General features: G+C 41.9%; 1 protein-coding gene across 1 annotated transcript; it reads left to right on the top strand.

Moving 5' to 3' along the window:
- Positions 1-1,558: 1,558 nt before the first annotated feature.
- On the top strand, positions 1,559-18,375 carry ypel2b (yippee-like 2b). Its single transcript, XM_026191878.2, has 5 exons — positions 1,559-2,016; positions 9,553-9,784; positions 10,435-10,478; positions 10,840-10,948; positions 15,802-18,375. Exons 2-5 carry the CDS (start codon positions 9,668-9,670, stop codon positions 15,889-15,891), a joined length of 360 nt encoding a protein of 119 aa, XP_026047663.1. The 5' UTR covers positions 1,559-2,016; positions 9,553-9,667; the 3' UTR covers positions 15,892-18,375.
- Positions 18,376-18,456: the final 81 nt, after the last annotated feature.

The raw sequence follows: 18,456 nt of genomic DNA, 5'->3' as shown, positions 1-18,456 counted from the left end.
CATATAACAGTATGATATTTCTGCTAGGAGCACACACTTAATTGAAACCACTGAATTTTTTTTTTACAAAGAGCTAAAAATGCCACTGAAATATTGTGCTTTTAAGTTTCATCAGTCTCAGATGCCATAATAGATTCATGGTCCTTGACATGACACTTTCTGTAAGGGTTTACTTGCGCAAAGTCGATCCTTTTTGATGCTTTCAAGTTAGTTTGCAGTATTACTGCATCATGCTAGGGGTAATGTGCAAGCACCAGCAGATGCAGCTCGATGATGTCATGTTATTTTCGACTTGTTTCATATATATATATATATATATATATATTTATTTTCTCATTGTTTTGGCTCATTATTATTATTTTGATCAGCCTTTTGATCAGATAAAATAATAGAGGCATACACTGCCTGTTTTATGAGGAATTTTGCACAAAATAGGAAACCTTATCTGGTTTCTTTTACCTGTGTCAGTGTGATTGCAATCAGCATTGAACTTTATATGACATATGTGTATATTTAAAATATTTTACAGCCTAGTATAAGCAGTGATGCAGACTGATCGCTTTACTGCACTCATTTAAAATTCAAATGTGTTAATGAAAGTAGTTTACACATAGTTCCTTGCTTTAATATACAAATATATGAAATGTTATGATGCTCGGTGGCGGTCTCTAATCGAATGAATGTGGTTTTGGCTGAATGTACTGTACGTTGTTTGGGATTTTTGCAGTCAAAACAATGTTAGGTTTGTTGTGGGGCATTTTAAATCACTTATGTGTGATGTTTTACACTGTTTTTACAAATGTTCTTGAAGATTTCTTTTAGAGACTTGATCCAACAATCACATTACAAGTACTGGGATTTTTCTGATTATACTACTTGTGCTGTCCTCAGTGTACTTTTATTTTGCATGTTTAAAGCTGTTGTGTGTGTTGAACTGAACTTTTTTGGGCTCATCTTTAGATTTGATTTGCCGAGAGCAATTTTTTGTATCTGTATCAATAAACACTGTATGTACATCATTATATAAAAGTGGTATTTGTCGTTTTTTAGGGTTGTGTTATGTCACAGTTTATGTAACTGGCAGGAGGTGGCGCTGCAAACTAAAACGACGTCAGAAGTTTTTACTGTCGCAAAAAGTTAATGATGCCGGACATGTTGAAATAATAATTTCCTACTTTTTCACAAGAACAGGTGATGCCTTCGCTGTGTTGTCCTGCTCGAGGCAGCTTCATTAAACAATATTTGCAGGTAGCTGAACTGCTTTCTAGAGAATTCATTTAGAAAAAAAAACCCCGTTAGAATCCGGAAAGATCATTGGTTCATCGTTTCTACTCTTGACCAATCAACACGGTGTTGCTATGCTTCATCTGTTCACTGATTGGCCGATAAGCCTGTCATTTATTCATCAAGCCTTAAGGACAAGTGTGATTTGGGACCAAGAGTATCAACTCGAGATGATTCCCGTTTTTTCAGAGTTTGTGTTTTCCAGTTTTGCAATTTGGATGTTACTAATTGCACTGCAAATAAGTAGAACATCTAAGTTTTACAGTAACCGTGAATGTGTTTAGAAAAGAAAGGATGCTGTTGGAGGTTTTTCCCCTAAATGCGGCATACCTTTTAGCTAGTTTTCCATGTTGCGGCTTATAAAACGCTTTTGTTAAAGCACATAACAGTAAATATAAACAAAACTAAATATTTAAAGAATCCCCGTCATTTATAAATTCAGTCTGTAAAATCAAAACGGTTTACTGCGAACACGGAAGTAGATAGGAGGGAATGCTCTCGCTCCGGCTGGAAGTTCCACTGCTCTCTGTGGCTTTCTAAACTCTGCTGGGCATCGTTGCGCGTCAAAACATTGCGTCTCTGCAGGACTTGCCAGGGCCAGAGAGGAGAGGAAATTTGCCTGGGAAGGAATGCGAAAGAGGTTTTAGGATTGGCACTGCCACGAGGAAAAACGAGGACGTGCCACATTTTCTAGGCTACGTGGAGGAGACCCGCATTTTCTTCCTTTCAAAGGTAAGATGATTTCGTCTGCGTTATTTTTCATCTCCGGTGCATTTGTTACTTATGGTTTTCACACTGCTCTCTTAACCCATTTCAAGCATCGACCTATTTATGCTCAACGCCTTTAACCAAGTCAACTTTTAACTGCAGACCCACGTGCTGTAAAATGACAATATAAAAGAAAAGTTTATGATGTCTTGCGTTGTTTACGTGCATTAGGTAACTGTTGCAGGTTTGTTCTTCCTGTTTGCTTTGCGGACGGGATGCTGAAGAGTTGCTCTCTGTGGTTACAGTATCTACTACAGTATCTAGTATTTTATTTATTATTAGGACACATGCTGTTTTTGTTGTGGCACTGCTGCACGTCTGCGCCATCATCCCCGTGCGCGCGCCCCCGGCCGTAGCGGTGCACGTCAGCAGTGATCGATGCGGGTTATCGTGTAATGTACGCTCACGTGATCACATGCTGACGACAATCACCTGCTAAAGTCACTGCGGATTTTAAAGCTTTAAAGGCGGTGTGTATGTGTGTGTGTGTGTGTGTGTGTGCGCGCGTGTGCGTGTGCGTGTGTGTGTGTGTGAGTGAGTGAGAGAGTCTTGCTGAGCCGAGGCATCCCCGCCATCTGTGCTCTGTGTGGTGGCTGAAGTTATGCCCCAGATAAAGTGCGCCACTGCCTGTGACCTGATTCATACACACATCCACACTGTAAACCCTCATGTTTTTACTTAGGTGTTACCTCAGGTGATGAGACACACATGACTGAGCCTCACCTGCAGGTGGGGGGTGCCTCATGTTAATCCCAGAAATCTAGTAAATAACGTCCGCGAGAGTTCATACGGAGGAGATGAAGATCGGGAACCCCATATCGAGGCACAGCCTTGTTTTCCACTGTTTGCGATCTATTTTCATTGCAGCGTGCGCACGCACATCCCTAATGATTCTGTGGGGGCTCGATACCCAGGGATCGAAGAGGAGGGTCAGAGTTGCAGGCCTTGAAAGATGATCCTGCCCGGACGAAAGTTGTGCACATTGTGTTATGCCTGCAATTGGCCAGGTTTGACTTACAGGAAGAGCTTTAGAAATAACATCTACACATCAAGCACATGAAACCAAGCCAAAGAGGGGCAGGAGAGCAGCTGCATGCATATGTGTAAGAGTCTGAGAAGCAGGAGCATCACTTCCATCAATGTGGTTTAATGAGATGGTGGGAGTAGTCAGTGATGTCATGCTGCTGTAAGCTGTGTGGCCTCTGTGTAACAGTGAATGGAGAGCAAGATGAAAGTACACAAAGTACAGAAATCGTGACGGTGCAGCTCGTGGGCAGCAGCGAATCATCCAACACCACCTCTTCCCTTTTTTCTTCACCCTTCCCTTCAACCCTCTGTCCAAGTCATTTTCACCTGGCATCGCTTCCCCCCCCCCTCTGGTTTTCTCCTGCGCGATCACTGTCAGAGACAGCAGCAGCAGCATCAGTGTGTTACATAACAAAGGTTGTTTTTTTTGTTTGGATACAAGGGCCCTTTTGGCTGGTGAGACTCGCTGCACGTAGCCTTTTGTGATGACACCCAGAAATGACCAGAATGGACAACTCGGTGACCTCGAACGACCCGTGGCGGATCAGAGAGGCATAGAGTCAGATGAAGGAGTAGATAAACTTGGGTTTTCTTTCTGACATTTACGCCACCGGAGCCTGTCTGGATGGCTGCGATCAGCTCTTCCAGTCATCTGATCATTTATGCAATTTGTTTTGTTTTGGGTTTTTTTCCTGCCAGAGAGGTTTTATTAGTGCAAACATTTTGCGTCAGCAGTTTCTCTGAACGTCAGCATCCCGCAGACAATGCTGCTTTTGCAAAAATGACTTACAAGCATGTCCACCCACCAGCATGAGTGTTGTTCTGTTTTGGGAAGCTGTTTGAAAATGTCAAACACCGTCACTCTCAACCCCTCGAACAGCTTCACTACGTCTTTTTTTTCATCTGTTTAATTTGGTTCTCCAGCTTGTGCCTGCTTTCACTCTTTGATGTATTCCTGTGTGGTTATTTTGTACGTATTCTGTATGTTTTTATTATTCATCATTCCTCCATAAGAAAATATCTTAGCTGTTCTAAAGCCTTCACCATACTCTAGATTTAATTTAGTAAGCACAAAACCACAAACATCTGCCACTGACACTGTTAAAGGACAATATCAGCTTAATTTGTTTCCAGCCTTGTGGTTCACTTATTAAAGGAAAACAAAAAATCGAACCAAGCCTTCTATAACCCCTCTTGTGTCTCTATAATTTTACCAAACTGTAATCATCAAATTCCTACATCTGATAGAGGTTAGGATCATTTCAGTTCTTCTGCTCATTAGATTTCCAGTTTATTGGTCTTTTAAAGATGATTAATTAGTCTTTAATAATAATATGTTTTTTTGTTTAGCACATTTTTAAAGTGCACAAATTGCTTCACAGTTTGGATAAAACATACATGAGAAAAGTGTTTGTGTAGTACATGAAAATACAGAGTCAGATGTATGGTTATCCAGCTTCTCAAGCATACTCTTACTTCCATACACACATTAAATGTGAACTATAGCCAAAGGTAAAATAATTAGTAAATAGTAAATTAGTACTAGTCGCTGGTTAGTAGAGGATGCACTTTGTCTGAAACAATGGCCACATCATTTTACCTTTTAAATATAAATACATAAGGCCTCAGTCACACAGGGCTAGAGACTGGTCAGCAACTCCCGGGAAACTACTGATTGCTAGGGAAAAATGGTTATTCCTAACAGGTGAGTGGGTTCTGGTAGTTGCTAGGTGATATTGGTTGTGATTGCGGCACTAGCTGCTGAACGGACATCTTTTTTTCTTTTTTTACATTAGTGGCGGATCATGGAGCCTCACAATAGTTCCAAAAGTTAGCAACATATGCTAGCTGCGCCATAGAAATATAGCAGCAGATAGGTTTGAGATGCTGTTTTAAGAAGTTAAAAAAGAAGTCTGTTTAATCAGCACACATTCAAACTGCCTGCTAAGCACTTGGGGTAGCTATTTGAAGGTTACATGACCCAGTGGAACGACCGCGAATTGTGAACCAGTCATGACTCACGCAGGGACTCACTAGCAGATTGTGGTCACCTAAGTTAGCATGAAAAACAACAGCTTGTCTCCAAACAGCCTTCAGCTACTTGCTGAGTCGTAATAAGACTTTAAAGTGCGACAAAAAAACCTTACTGCTGCTACCAACACATTTCAGAAGCTTTGAAGTCAAACAGTCCGTTTCCAGTTTGTGTCACGCTTCAGCTTTCGCAAACATTATTTGCCAAGTGGTTGCAGACAAGTCAGCAACTGTAGCAATCTGCTAGCAACCAGGTTAATCCCAGGGATGGTTTTGGTGCAGAGCCTGCACCATCAATGTGGGAAATACCAGTTGGGAAATAAATATTTTTCTCTAGCAGCCAGAGGTTGTCAGGGGCTTGCCAACTAGGCATCTCAACCCCCCCTAAAAAAAGGCAAGTACTGTTTGGGCTCTAGCAGTAGTAGACTCTAGAGTCTTGTTTTGTCTATTGTAAAAAAAAAAAAAGTTGGTTATTTAACTAATGAAACTAACTAACACATTTGGTGAGCTTCAACCAGACAATGTGGGTGTAATTTTCTGAAGGCTTTACAAATACTCCAGCCTTGGCACATTCCCCTCCTGTCACTGCACTGATTTCAATCTAAAGCCACTGACATGGACTTGTACACAGTTAAGGCTGACATTAAGTGATCTTTCATCAGAGAGATTATACACAAAGAGACCTCCACGTGGATTAAATATGGCCTATGAGTAGATGCATAGCATTGCCTGTATAATCCTGCCCCTGAAAATCAGCCCACAAGGGCACTTTAATATCATAGCGTGCTATACGTCAACAATAGCTGGAACAGCATCCCACAGAGCCTTTTTCTGGCACCTGATCCATGTATCATATTTTCACTTCATGCATTCAGCTGGTCCTTTCAGACTGAGTGATTTGCAACAAATGCTGCTGCAGAGGCTTAAAAGCAGAAGCTTAAATTTAATGGAATTAAATTTGAAGCCCAAGGTTGAAGCTTACACTCCTACGTGAGACTAATTACTCAGCTGTAATCTGGCAGCTTTGTGAAAAATTTCTTAATTGATTGATTATTTGGTCTGTAATTTGGTTTGAAAATGGTAAAAGCAAACAAACAAACGTGAGTTTGTGGGTGCAGCAGTCATTCCAGTTGGATAATCTGTACCTGTGTCCATTTGTTGATTCTGTACATCAGGACTTAACGTTTTGAACAAGTGTTGGAGGACTGGATGATGCATAAACTTTGTGAGAGGATGAAACGTGCTTTGGGTAAAACATCAGTCTGTATGTGTGTGTGTCAGGGGTCAGCTCTGACAACTGTACTGAATGTGTCTTTGTGCCCCAATCCCACGCTGCTGGCATCGTGTCAGAGGAGAGAAAACAAGGGCACATCTCATTGCCTTATTTATTTATATCCCCCTCCCAGTCCTTCCCATCAGCACTCGAGCCTTTATCAGCCTCGCGCTGACACTAAAAACAATCATATTGCAGAGCAGCAACGTAAAGAGGCGCCTCTCTCACTCTCAGCTCGTTATTTTGTGTGTCCTCAGTTCACAGAGGCCTCCTGTTCCCAATCACTATTTTATTCGTTTTTCCAGATGGTTGGGTAAAGACAGACAGGAAAGCGTGGAGACATAGAGACAGATTGTAAAGGTGAACAACTAAAAAAAAGGATTGCGTTCAATAACCCATAGAAAGGATAGTAGTTAAAGGGGAGACTGTGAAAGTTGCATATTGTTATGGAGGTGTTAAGCAGCACAGGGGAATAAAACAAGATTGCTTTTGGGATTGATAGGGTTTGTTTTGCAGCAGAGCTGCAGTGCTGAAATCACAATTAACGTTGCATTAAGCAATAAAACCTCAAAGATTATTACTGCATCAAAAGGTAGGCCTCTAACTATTGAGCTCTTCCTGTACAGTTAGTCTAAACACACTCCTGTCCTCTCTGCCCCTCAGCCCCTGGGATGGGTTCCTGGGTCAGCTCTCTAATCTTCTCAGTCACCAGGGCACACCAGCAGAAGTATTTTAAGGCCTCGATCCATTTGGATATCATGGAGCGAGCAGAGCGCAGTCCTCACAGTTGTGCTTGGCTAAGCAGATTATCTCTGCAGCCTCAGAGAGCGAGCAAGGACTGCTGCTGCCTGTGGGCACTGGCAAAGCTGGAGTCAGGCTTTGACTGCATGTTAACTGTGGGGAAGAAGTGGCTTTATTAATGACTAGTACTGAATACCTGTAAGATATATATGTTGTACATTTGTTGTTCTATGATATCTTCAGACATCTGACCTGCAATCGAAAACAGGAAAAGCACGAGGCAGTCCTGAAATCTGAGACGGGTTTTACAGCAGAAATAACCTAGCACTTCTAAACATTCGGATGTTAGTCATCTGAAATTAGCATTTAGCACTGCTGTAAAAGCAGCCTCACAGAGCCTGAGTTTAAACTTCTCTCAGCCTCAGGTACATCATGTAACAATGAAACAGCTTAATTTTCTCCTATAACAACAAAACAAAATGGTTCTTTATCAGAATCAGAATCAGAAAGGGTTTTATTGCCAAATGTTGAGCGGGTTTACAACATTAGGAAATTGCTGCGGTGCTTCAGTGCAAACATACTGTTATAAATTAGGCTTAAATAGACATGAAAATATAGTTCGAACCATTAAATAATTACTAGAAAATTCCAATATTTTTGAAAATAGAGTGTTTACTGAATTCTTGTATGCAAATTCAATATTAATTTGCATATATGTGTTTTAATTTGTATAATATTTGCTATATCTGGTCATTTCTTTTCATTTTATTGCTCAAAAAATAAATGTTGCAACTTATTTTGGGTTTTTTAGTCTGAAGTCTCAAAAAGCCAAAAGTATCAAATATAATAGTAAGACAAGCATTTTCTCCTCTCTCCACCACTTCTGTCCAAGATGTCTCTAGTCTTGGACAGACGTTTTGCTTTACGTTGCTAGGCAGCAGGAGCCTCGAGTCCTTCAAAGGTTGTGGCCCCTGAATTGGGTCCAGGCTGCGAGTGATGACAAGTACACTCAAGTATGCATATTGAGTATATTATAACGTATTTTTAAAATTAAATTAGTATGCGCAGTAGTCTCAGTCTATGCATCCCTCTCCAGACACAGGTGACACATTCAAACCTAATAATACAAACAGTGTAACAGAATTAAATCCCATTTGCACTTAACATCACTATTTAATCTGAAATAAGCTGAACAGCACAAAATACTGTCAGTTTAAACAAATAATAAATAAACATTCTGCTTCGATTAAGGCATTTTTGCATCATCTGCAGCTCGTGGCCCCTCTTTTACCCACACTCGTGCTGAGAATGAGGCGACTGTCTTTATTTATTGAGCTTAACACCAGACTTTCAGTCTGAGAGTCGATAAATGTGTGAAAGGGGCTCAGCCCTGTAACACTTTTTGCACCTTCGTGGACTTCAAGTTCAGCCTTGTGATTGATGCAGTGAATGACGGTCAGGTTGGGGTGGATCTTTTTCACTAAGGCGTGTGGCTGCTCCTCTCTATCAGCAGCTGCTGCATTACTGGCAAAGTCAGCAGCCCTGGTCCACAGCTGCTTTTCATCTTTTGTGGGTAATTCTTCTGTCAGCAATCAGGCAGTAGGAGTATTTCTAACATTGTTAGTGAGTTTTCTGAATCAGCCCCTTTTTGTTTCTCTCTTTTTTAGTGAAAAGTAGTTTTGGGGATCATCCTGCACCGGGCATTGTCATGTCTGCTGTGATGGGATTGTGAACGCTGAACGTGAAAGTCATCCTCTAATATGATTGTTGTTTGTGCTGTGGACTGTTTCACGATGCAATGCTAAAATCAGATGGGGACTATAAATAATTTTGCAGAGGCAGGGACACAGGCTGGGGCAGTGAAATATATAATTATAAATATTCATTATACTCAGTATGGATACTAGTGTTTACTGTGTGCTTGTATCATGGTCAGTCACTGTCCTGCAGGCCCGTTGGTACATATTGGACAGCCGTGTGCCTCTTCTATAAGCATTTTTTAATTCAGACAGGTCATTAAGCAGTAACATATCTGATTTCACCAGTCAGCAGATGTTTTCCTAAAAAGTCCTGTAGTAGAAAAGCCAAGCTTCATCCGAAAACTGCCTTCAAACAAGGTAATAAATGGCTTACAGTAACACGTTATCAAATATTTACCAAAATGAGTCTTTGTCCCTGCTTTGGTGGCTCAAACGACCACTAAGGGTTCCTCAGGTCATTAATAATGCACACTGTCTTGTCCCACCATAGCTTTTTCAGGTTTTATGAGTTTCACAGATGCGACCCAGCTGGAGAATTCTCTCAACCCGCAGAGCAGTGATCACTTTATTCCCATCAGCACTTATGCACCTGTAGGTTGGGATTGAGGAGGCAGCTGTTACAGTCGCATGTCATCAGTAGTTGCACTTTTATCACCTCTCTGCGCTCAGGTGTTCACCTCCCGACCCACCGCCCACCACGGCCCTCACCTGTGTGTTGCGGTGCTTCCCCTGTGAGCCGACCTGGGCTGGCAGTCCCTTCTTGCACCGCCCGCCAACCCCGCCCATGGTCAGGATGACGCGCTCCAAGACCTTCCAGGCGTACCTGCCGAGCTGCCACCGGACCTACAGCTGCATCCACTGCCGAGCTCACCTAGCCAACCACGACGAGCTCATCTCAAAGGTATCCAACGGCAACAGTGGCGTGATTGCGCCCTGTGCTGCCATTCAGGCAGCTAATTATTGCAGGTAGATTCAGATTATTTACTGTTTTACTTCAGTTACACAGAAATAAAGACGATTGTTTAACAGCACTTAAAAGGACAAGTACTGAAAAAGCATAAAACAGGAAGAAAGGATGAAAATAAACAGCAGGCTGAACACCTGTACGCTTGTGTCAGCCACCACCTCACTATTGCCTGTGGGCGGATTAGGTTATGGATTAGGTTATAAGCTGGTTAGTGAATTGGATTATGAATGTGTTATCACTTTTTCCATGTGTGATTACGGAAACATGCTCACCTGTGTACTAAGGCCTTCTGCCTGTCGTAACACAGCTGGCTGAATTAAATATGTTTAATTTGGCGCGTCAGTGCGAGCTTTGGCCTTACTGTAAATAAAAGCCAGGTAAAGGTAGGCCTATTAAAACAGCAGTCAACCACGATGTTATCAGTAATAAACAGACCACACAGGCTTTAATATAAGCTCTTCCATGACATACGAGCACTATTGCAGTATAATAGCATGCTTATATAATCTTACAGAGTTTTTGCACTGTATGGACTAGTGGATTTTTCTCAGTCTTCTCATTTTTGTCTCATCTTGCCTCTGCAGTCGTTCCAGGGCAGCCAGGGCAGAGCCTACCTGTTCAACTCAGTGTGAGTATTGATTTAGGAATAAAAGCCAGTGCTCTTGTTGCATTTCAGTCTACCTGTAGGCACAAGGCGTCGCAGGAAACCTGCATGCTGGACTTGAACAGGAAGCAGATGATGTGCCAGGTTAATATTGGGGTGTGTTTGTTTTTGTTTTTTAAGGCCCCAGTGTAGATAGTGCCAGTTTGTGCCTCAGAGCGGTGTTATTACTGGCTGAATTGAGTGTGAAAATGATGCTGCTGCAAAGCCTGGTGGCCTGCCAGTGCACCCTCTGTGCAACACCCTCTGTGCACATTATGCACAACATCTTTCACACTTCTTTTTTAAAATATTTTCTCTTTGTCTTTGCTTTGTCTCTTTCTCTCAGGGTAAATGTTGGGTGTGGCCCTGCAGAGGAGAGAGTTCTGCTCACGGGCCTGCACGCTGTAGCAGATATCTACTGTGAGAACTGCAAAACGACCCTTGGCTGGAAATACGTAAGTACCACAAACCACATCCAAGTTTAGGGGCGACAAGCTGAGAGTTTGTTATTATAGCGTACTCTTATTTTATTTGTACCCTAATTATATTTAGACTCCAGTTAATTACTGGGGTATAATTTGGTTCTTTCTGTATTTTATACCTCTTTCTAATCTGATTTTACTACAGATCTGAGGGAAACATATTGACACATTGATATAAGGACTAAAAGTACAATAAATTATCATGCAGTCAATTAAACTACCAGGCAGCATATTGAATGAATAAGATTGCATTCAATTTTTGTTATAAAACAGCCTTGCATTACACCGATAAATGGACACACTCTGTTACATAATGTGGATATAATGCCAGGTTGTGTGTGTCTGATGTTTCGCAATAGAAAAACAAACTCAGGAAAAACAGAAAACAAACAGGTGGAAGGTTTTAGATTTTGCTATAAAAAGAGAGACTGTGGACTTGGTTGGTGCGATGGTTAGCACTGCTCTCCTGGTTCAGACCTCTACGTTTGTGAGTTCTTTCTGTATGAAGTTTGCATTTTCTCCCGTAGCCTGCATTGATTTACTCCCAATTTCCTACCACAGTCCAAAGGCATGAATGTTGTGGTAATTACTGATTCTAAATTGGCCACGGATGTGAGGTAGTTTAAATGCTGTATGATTGTATAGTAAAATGTGATCTGGAATTTAAAACCATTCGAGCAGTTAATAAGTCTAGAAGACTTCCCAATTCAAGTGCATAATCCTAGCTATGGTGGCCACTGTGGGGAAACCTAGTTTAGCCACCATTCATACTGTATGTAGTGAGTATAGGCTGTCACTTTTTGCCTCAGTTCTCAATATGCCAGAAGTTTACCTCTGTTTACGCTTTAATAGGCTGTAAAACTTTGACTACTTCTGACCAACGACAGTGATACCGAGTTGAGTTATTGGCTGATATCCTGAACCTTTCTGTCTGTAAGGCTGCTGTTTTTGCCGTCTTTAGCTCATGTTAGCCTCTGTTAGCCCCTATTAGCTTCTCTTAACTGCTGTTAGCCAGCATTAGTGAAACTTTCTTTGCAGAGGAGCTAACATTGTTTGACTTTAATAAACTCTATTTAAAGAATGTAATCAAACTTTACCTGAGTTCAGGTGTCATTTTTAGGGCATCTGAGCTTAACATGAGCTGGGATAATGTTAAATTATAACCAGCTGTTGTTGTTTAGCTAGCTTGGCTCATTGTCAGCTGTCCGGAGATGGGAGGTTTGAATGTCTAATCTCCTGACGATAAGTAATTGTGTCAATGTTGGGAATAAGTAAGCATCTTAATGCAGGCTTTCGTGTATTAAAACCCTGACTTCAGTTCACGAGATGAGGATGATGTGGAAATGAGGGAGGAGAAAAAATAATGAGAAGGAGATGATGAAAGCGTGCAAATACAAATGTGAAATGGACATAAATAGTTTGAAGGAGCTATTTGTGATCTATAAATTAAAAGCCACATACATAAAACAGGATTAGGCCACTGTAGACACTGTATTCAAGATGGTCGTACAACAATGGTCATACAATCCAGCATGCACTTCTGTGTGCTTTTATTGGATTATTTCCGTGTCTATGTGAATGCATCAGTTTCTTTATTTACTCACCGATTGATTTATAGTTATTATTCCAACATTTTTTAATCTATTAAATAAGCTCAAAAACTTAACTGACTGTATCTTTAAATAAATGTGACTTGGGTACCAAAAAAACAGCTGAACGTCACTTTTGAACTTTCCAGAGTTTTTTTTCCTTCTTATCCTCAATAGAGTTTCCACATTTACTCCGGCTGTTCCAGCATCCAGCTACCTGGAAAATCTACCAATAGCTCTGCTAGGAAACACAAACACAAAGTTCTCTTCTTTTTGTTTTGGTTGCACAATCGAGCCTTTATTTTCCTCAGTGGCTAACGGTCTTACATAATGACATCAAGAATTGGAGGCAACAGGCCTAAACACTGAAGATGTCATTATTCTGTAACCACTACACTGTGCAGTTAATGTTCACGTCATAAAAAGAAGCAAAAGCATTGCCCCTTGAAGGTTCGGAGTATAGGACTTTAATAGAAGTCTGGGTTGTTGATGGTTCAACAGAAGACTTTTCCCCTTTGTTAATCAAACAGAAGCTTTACATGGAAAAGTAGTTTCTTTAGGAATCTTTTATCTAGTTTAAAATAGACTCAGATTTGATTGGAACCGTTTTTGAGTTTAAAACACATGTAGAGTTGAAGCGTCTGTAAAGCAGTGATATTGTATGTCAAAATACATGTGCGGTATGTTTTTAGGACAGGCAGTTTTTTAGGTCACATGTCAGTGAGAACCTAAACAGGATCCACATGTTAGCAGTCTTCGTATGTCAACAGAGCATGTGCATTTGTCCATGGTGAACCCTGGAAGTGAGAGTTTACATTATAGGGCATGTGGCTACATCCCTGAAGAGTTCAACCAAACATGTGCACGCAGTATCCTTTTTCTGAGAAAGGTCCATTGACCAGAACTCTTTGCTTAACCTCTAACTTTAACATTCACGACTACCTCTATAACCTTAGACCTTATTCTTTAACCTCTCCGCCTAAAAAAGTACCCTCCTTATGGCACATGTTAAACACCTGGTATACCAGCTACAGAAGTAGCTCCATCTCTCAGTAGTTTCTATTCCTGTCAGGACCTCACAAGGCAGAGAAAACAGAGGTCACATGTATGCAAAAGCGTGCAGGCACTAGATGGGGCTTAAAGGAGAGCTTCCATTAATATCCTTTGCCGGCAGCAGTGTAGATTTTCTGCAGTGTTCAAAGTTCTATTGAGAGGCTTGACCTACTGCACTTCTACACCGAGAAATCTGATAGCATGCCTCTGCAGGTCTGAACCAAAATAGCCAAAGACAAAACAAGGTACAGGCGATCGTAAAAGAACATTTGTATCGGCCTACACCGTGACACAACTCAGAGGGTCTCACAGTGAGTGAATGTCCTGCACAGAAAGCAGAATATTACTGTTTTGTGACACGTTTAACAATAATCAACTCTTTCTTTGGAACATCAGATGGATAAAAACAGCTTTCCATACTTTTCAAAATAAGAGCTGTGCTAAAAGGATTTCATCAATGGCTGATTGAGACATGCCTTCAGTGACGTCAACATGTTTGCAATGGCCTCACTAATTTTAAGCAAATGAAGTAAAATAAAAGACTATAATAAATGTCATTTTAGACATTAAGACAGAAGCACACACTAGAAAAGGCACACAATGGAGAACAAAGGGCTTGGGAGTAGTGCAAATGGCTTGGTCTGACTAGAGTGTGTATGTTATGGGCCTGAATGATGAAGGATACTCAGCCCATGGCTCAGATTGGTGAGGTGGGGTGTGGGTGGATAGTGTTTGGTGACAGTCGGAATTGTCCAAGGGAAGAAGCTGTTTCAGTGTACAGTTGAGAATGATGCAAATGCCATTAGTATGTACTTACAAACTGGTAGCTTATCCAATAGAGAAATTAGCCAAGATCTAGGTCATAGATCCCCACTGGTTGATGACTGGTTGGCAAACCGATTGCTGAGTGGTCGCTGGAGTTTGGTTGCTGTTGCTTGGTGAACTTGTTCGAAAAAAAGGGGGCTGTATCAGAAATCCTCTTCTTGCTTTGGCCGCCTGTCGTTTGCATGGAAGATGCCGATTTGTCTGCAAACATTGCTAACTTGCCACGGAGTGGTAGTGAAATGCAAAGTGCAATCTGAACTGGAAACAGAGAACGTTCAGCTTCTTTGCCAGTTGAAGATGGACGTTCTCTTTCACAGTTTCACTGTCACTTGGAGAGTGTTTGCAGTGTCTAGCCAAGCCTCCCTCAACCACTTGTCAAGGGAGTGGCTGATCACTCATTAGCTAGACTAGCGACCAATCTAGCAAGTGTTTCCATAGCAACAGACATCAACCTCATGTAACCAGTCAGGGAATGCAAATTTTTCCCCAACTTCCCCAATTGGCCATTGCCAGTTTGAAAATTTAGGCTTACATACTGCCTTTCTACTCTGGAGAGCACTCAGACAGTCTTTCTACTACAAATGTCATTGACCCATTCAATCTCTCAGTCACACATTCATGCAGCATTTCTATTCAGTATGTTGCCCAAGGATACTTTGGCATGCGGACTGGACAGTGGTAGATAACCCACTGTACCACAATAGCCATTGGCTGAGACCTTAAGCATTTATCTGGCTCAAATCTTTTTGCCATTTCTGGACTCTTTTTGGCCGAGTTCCCAGCATTTCAGTAAGCTAGCCCAAGCATGCAGACTTCCTTTTTGAATGATAAAAGGATCAGTCAGCAAAGAGTCAGTGAACTGGATAATGGCAGAGGAAGAATGAGCTGCACAGTTACATACACGTTTGTGTGTTTACTTAGCTTACCAACACTGCAAGCCACTAATAATCTATGTAGCTAAGACTTGTACTCTGGTACTTTTTCTAAATCCATTCATATTTTCCTGAGGAATTTTGGATCACACACCCAAGCGAGGAAAAGCAAGCTTTAGCTTGCAGAGTTTGCCCTGCATTGGCTGCAGCCTGTGTTCATTTGGTGTCTCTACTGCTTAGAGACTCAGTCCTGCCAATGTAAGGCATGACAGTGCAGTCTGGTCAGGGTTTTGGATCTGCAGGCTCCTCTGCAGTGTTTAGTGACTGATTGTTATATAACCAGCTTCCCCGGAGCCAGGAGCAGAGACAGGCCAGGATTTTTGCACAGAACTGAAAAGACTGCATTAGCCTAATCTCCATATACATGCTGTTACATTTGAAATAAACGCAGCCTCTCTTGTCTTTTGTCCTCTGCCACTCCCTCCAGGAACATGCTTTTGAGAGCAGTCAAAAGTATAAAGAGGGCAAATTCATCATCGAGCTGGCCCACATGATCAAGGACAACGGCTGGGACTGAGGAGCGAGCAGCCGGGTGACAACCGCAGCGGAGGAGGAGGAGGGGAGGGACTGGGTAGAGGGTGGGAGCGGGGTCGTGTGTGGTGGGTGAGTGTGTGACTTTGGTTTGGCTGATTTACCATTAACCTTTGTAACTTACTACCCATCCCTCCCTATCACACCTCTCGATGTACACACACAAAAACACACGCGTCAAAGTCCCAGACATCCCAGTTTGACAGAGAGACGGACTAGGCAGGCTTGTACGCAGCTAGCAGGACTAGGTGACTGGCCAGCAACAGTATACGAGGCAAGATGTCTAATTTCTTTTTCTGAGCCTTTAAAAAAGACAGCCGCACTCCCTCTATACCTGCTAGGAGACGTCTCCACTGTGTGAAGTATTGTACCTTGTCTAATAATGACTTTAAAACCATTTGTTAACGGGAAATTTAGCCAGAACGAGACCGGGTGGCCCAGCCTTCAGGCGTTCGATGGCCTTGAATGAGGAGCTGACGAACGTCCACTCCGTCCCCGACGTAAAAGAGATGACCTAATATGATTATAGCAAATCCAGCTGATCGGGGCCATGCCAGCTGGGCCATTGATGAGGCCTGGCGCTAAGGCTTGGCACGGAGGCCCTAGCACATGGGGCGCTGAGTTGGGGATGAGGGGGTAGAGATTGCTACCCACTGGGCCTCTCACTCCAAATAGTGGGAGAGGGAAGGGTCCTGATCCATTTATGTTGAGGCTCTGATGGTTTCTGGCTGGGATCCACTCCATGTCATGCCAGTGATGCAGCTCAGGACGATCAGGGTGAGCCGAATGTGGAAGAGAGATAGAGATGGACAGCCACCAGCTTGTTCCAAAACCTCATAGGAATTTGCCCTCACAGCAGCAAAGCAGCTCTCCCGGGTTTTATTCATCCTTCAATACACCAAAGTCGTGTAAAGCGATCTGCTGATCGTTCCCCCAAGCTCGTCTGGTGTCCGCGGACCCATCGCTGAGACCACCTTTGTTACAGGACCAGACTGAATTGCAAAACGTAGGCACGTCTCAGGTCAGCACCTTTGGCCAGAGTTCCTAAAAGATTTGCAAACACTGTGAGCATCTTTCTGCTGCTTAGAGGAAGAGCAAAGGTGATGAGGCGATCAGTCAGATGCAAACACATTTGAAGAAGCCAACCAGCCAGTGGTTAGAGAGCAACTGGTTTCATGTGTCAAGAGAACATGAAAATATACTTTTAACCGAGTTATACATGACTGCAGATTTTCAGTCATCGCTCAAAGGCTCTCTTTCAGTCTGGGATGACTGCTGTTTAACTGCTGTTACCCTGATCGTTAACTAACTGTCCCTTGTTTAAAAAAGGAGAAACTAATGGGTAACATTTTGAAGCAATGTATGAGATTCACTTTTTTTCCTAAATGCGCCGACACATGATCTACCTAGCTTACTAAATACTCCTCATCCACTAAGGGTCTTGGATTAATCACAGTGCGAGGTAACCTTACTGGAAAGCGTTGCTCAGGTTCATTGATGCTAACTTTTCTTTGCTAAGGCCAGCATCCTACAAAACGAGCTAGGTGTGTTATTCTCCGATGGAAATGTATTGTTTTCAAATGAGAGAATCCATTACAGCTGCCTCCATCCCATGCAAATGCACTGTTAATGCATGCACGGTATAAAGTTTTCTGACTAGTTTTGTGCTAGAGATCCTCATGATGTTTGTTTTTTATTTTTTGGTGAAAAACAGCATTTTGTGCATATTAAAGTTCCAATTAAACCTTGTGCTGTAACTTGACACCTAGTCAGCTTCATCTCAGTCCGTTTGAGCTGTGAGATGTATCGCAGATTAAATGTGATCCTGGTTTAGAAAAGTAAAAATGAGTTGCTCTGTTTTGTCACAGACACAGTTTCCTGCGAACATTGCTCTAGAAGTTTCCCCGTAGGTGAAGAGTCCTTTTCAGTTACAACCAAACCTTAACGGTTAACTCTCGTCGGTAACTCTCACCGCTCAGTCTGAGGCTGCAGCGTTAAAAACCCAGCACTACCAAAGAACCCACCCATTAACAATAAATTGACCAAACAAAAGATTTCATTTTGCTTGGGCAAAGTGTTGCATAACAAGGGGTGTGCATATAGCTGAAAGCCAAGGTTGTGGATATCCTTTCTCTGTGATATATATATAATATACATACATGCATTACTTTGATTTTGTAAACAGATCTTAATATATGAATATATTCTATTTACTGTATTCATCATTCATGTCAACCTCTGTGTTACAGATTGTAAACAGTGTTAATGTATTGTGTTTTATCTATGATCCTTACGATGATGAATGAATATGATTTAGGTCATGTCATGCTTTCTCTCTGGTACCCCACATTGGCTGTACGATACTACTTTTTTTACTGAAAATGTTTCAATTTTAATGTCTTTTTTAAAGGAGGATGCTGATGTTGACTATATATCATTGGATCTTCATCTAATAAAATGCATCACGGTATCTGTAAGGGTCGTTGTGTTTTTGTCTTCTCGCGCTACCTCGCCCACTCCAGCAACTGAGTTTGAAGTGTTCGGACAAATG

The sequence above is a fragment of the Astatotilapia calliptera genome, chromosome 14 (assembly GCF_964374335.1).
Source record: "Astatotilapia calliptera chromosome 14, fAstCal68.1, whole genome shotgun sequence".
NCBI classification, from domain to species: Eukaryota; Metazoa; Chordata; class Actinopteri; order Cichliformes; family Cichlidae; genus Astatotilapia; species Astatotilapia calliptera.
The sequence above is the reverse complement of the archived record's forward strand: the minus strand, read 5'-3'. Positions and strand labels throughout refer to the sequence as shown.

What these genes read in the sequence shown, in the direction of transcription:
- ypel2b (XM_026191878.2), top strand. Translation starts at nt 9,668, where the DNA reads ATGGTCAGGATGACGCGCTCCAAGACCTTCCAGGCGTACCTGCCGAGC. An exon ending in ACGACGAGCTCATCTCAAAG is followed by an intron (nt 9,785 to 10,434) that starts GTATCCAACGGC and finishes TTGCCTCTGCAG; the next exon opens with TCGTTCCAGGGCAGCCAGGG. An exon ending in GCCTACCTGTTCAACTCAGT is followed by an intron (nt 10,479 to 10,839) that starts GTGAGTATTGAT and finishes TCTTTCTCTCAG; the next exon opens with GGTAAATGTTGGGTGTGGCC.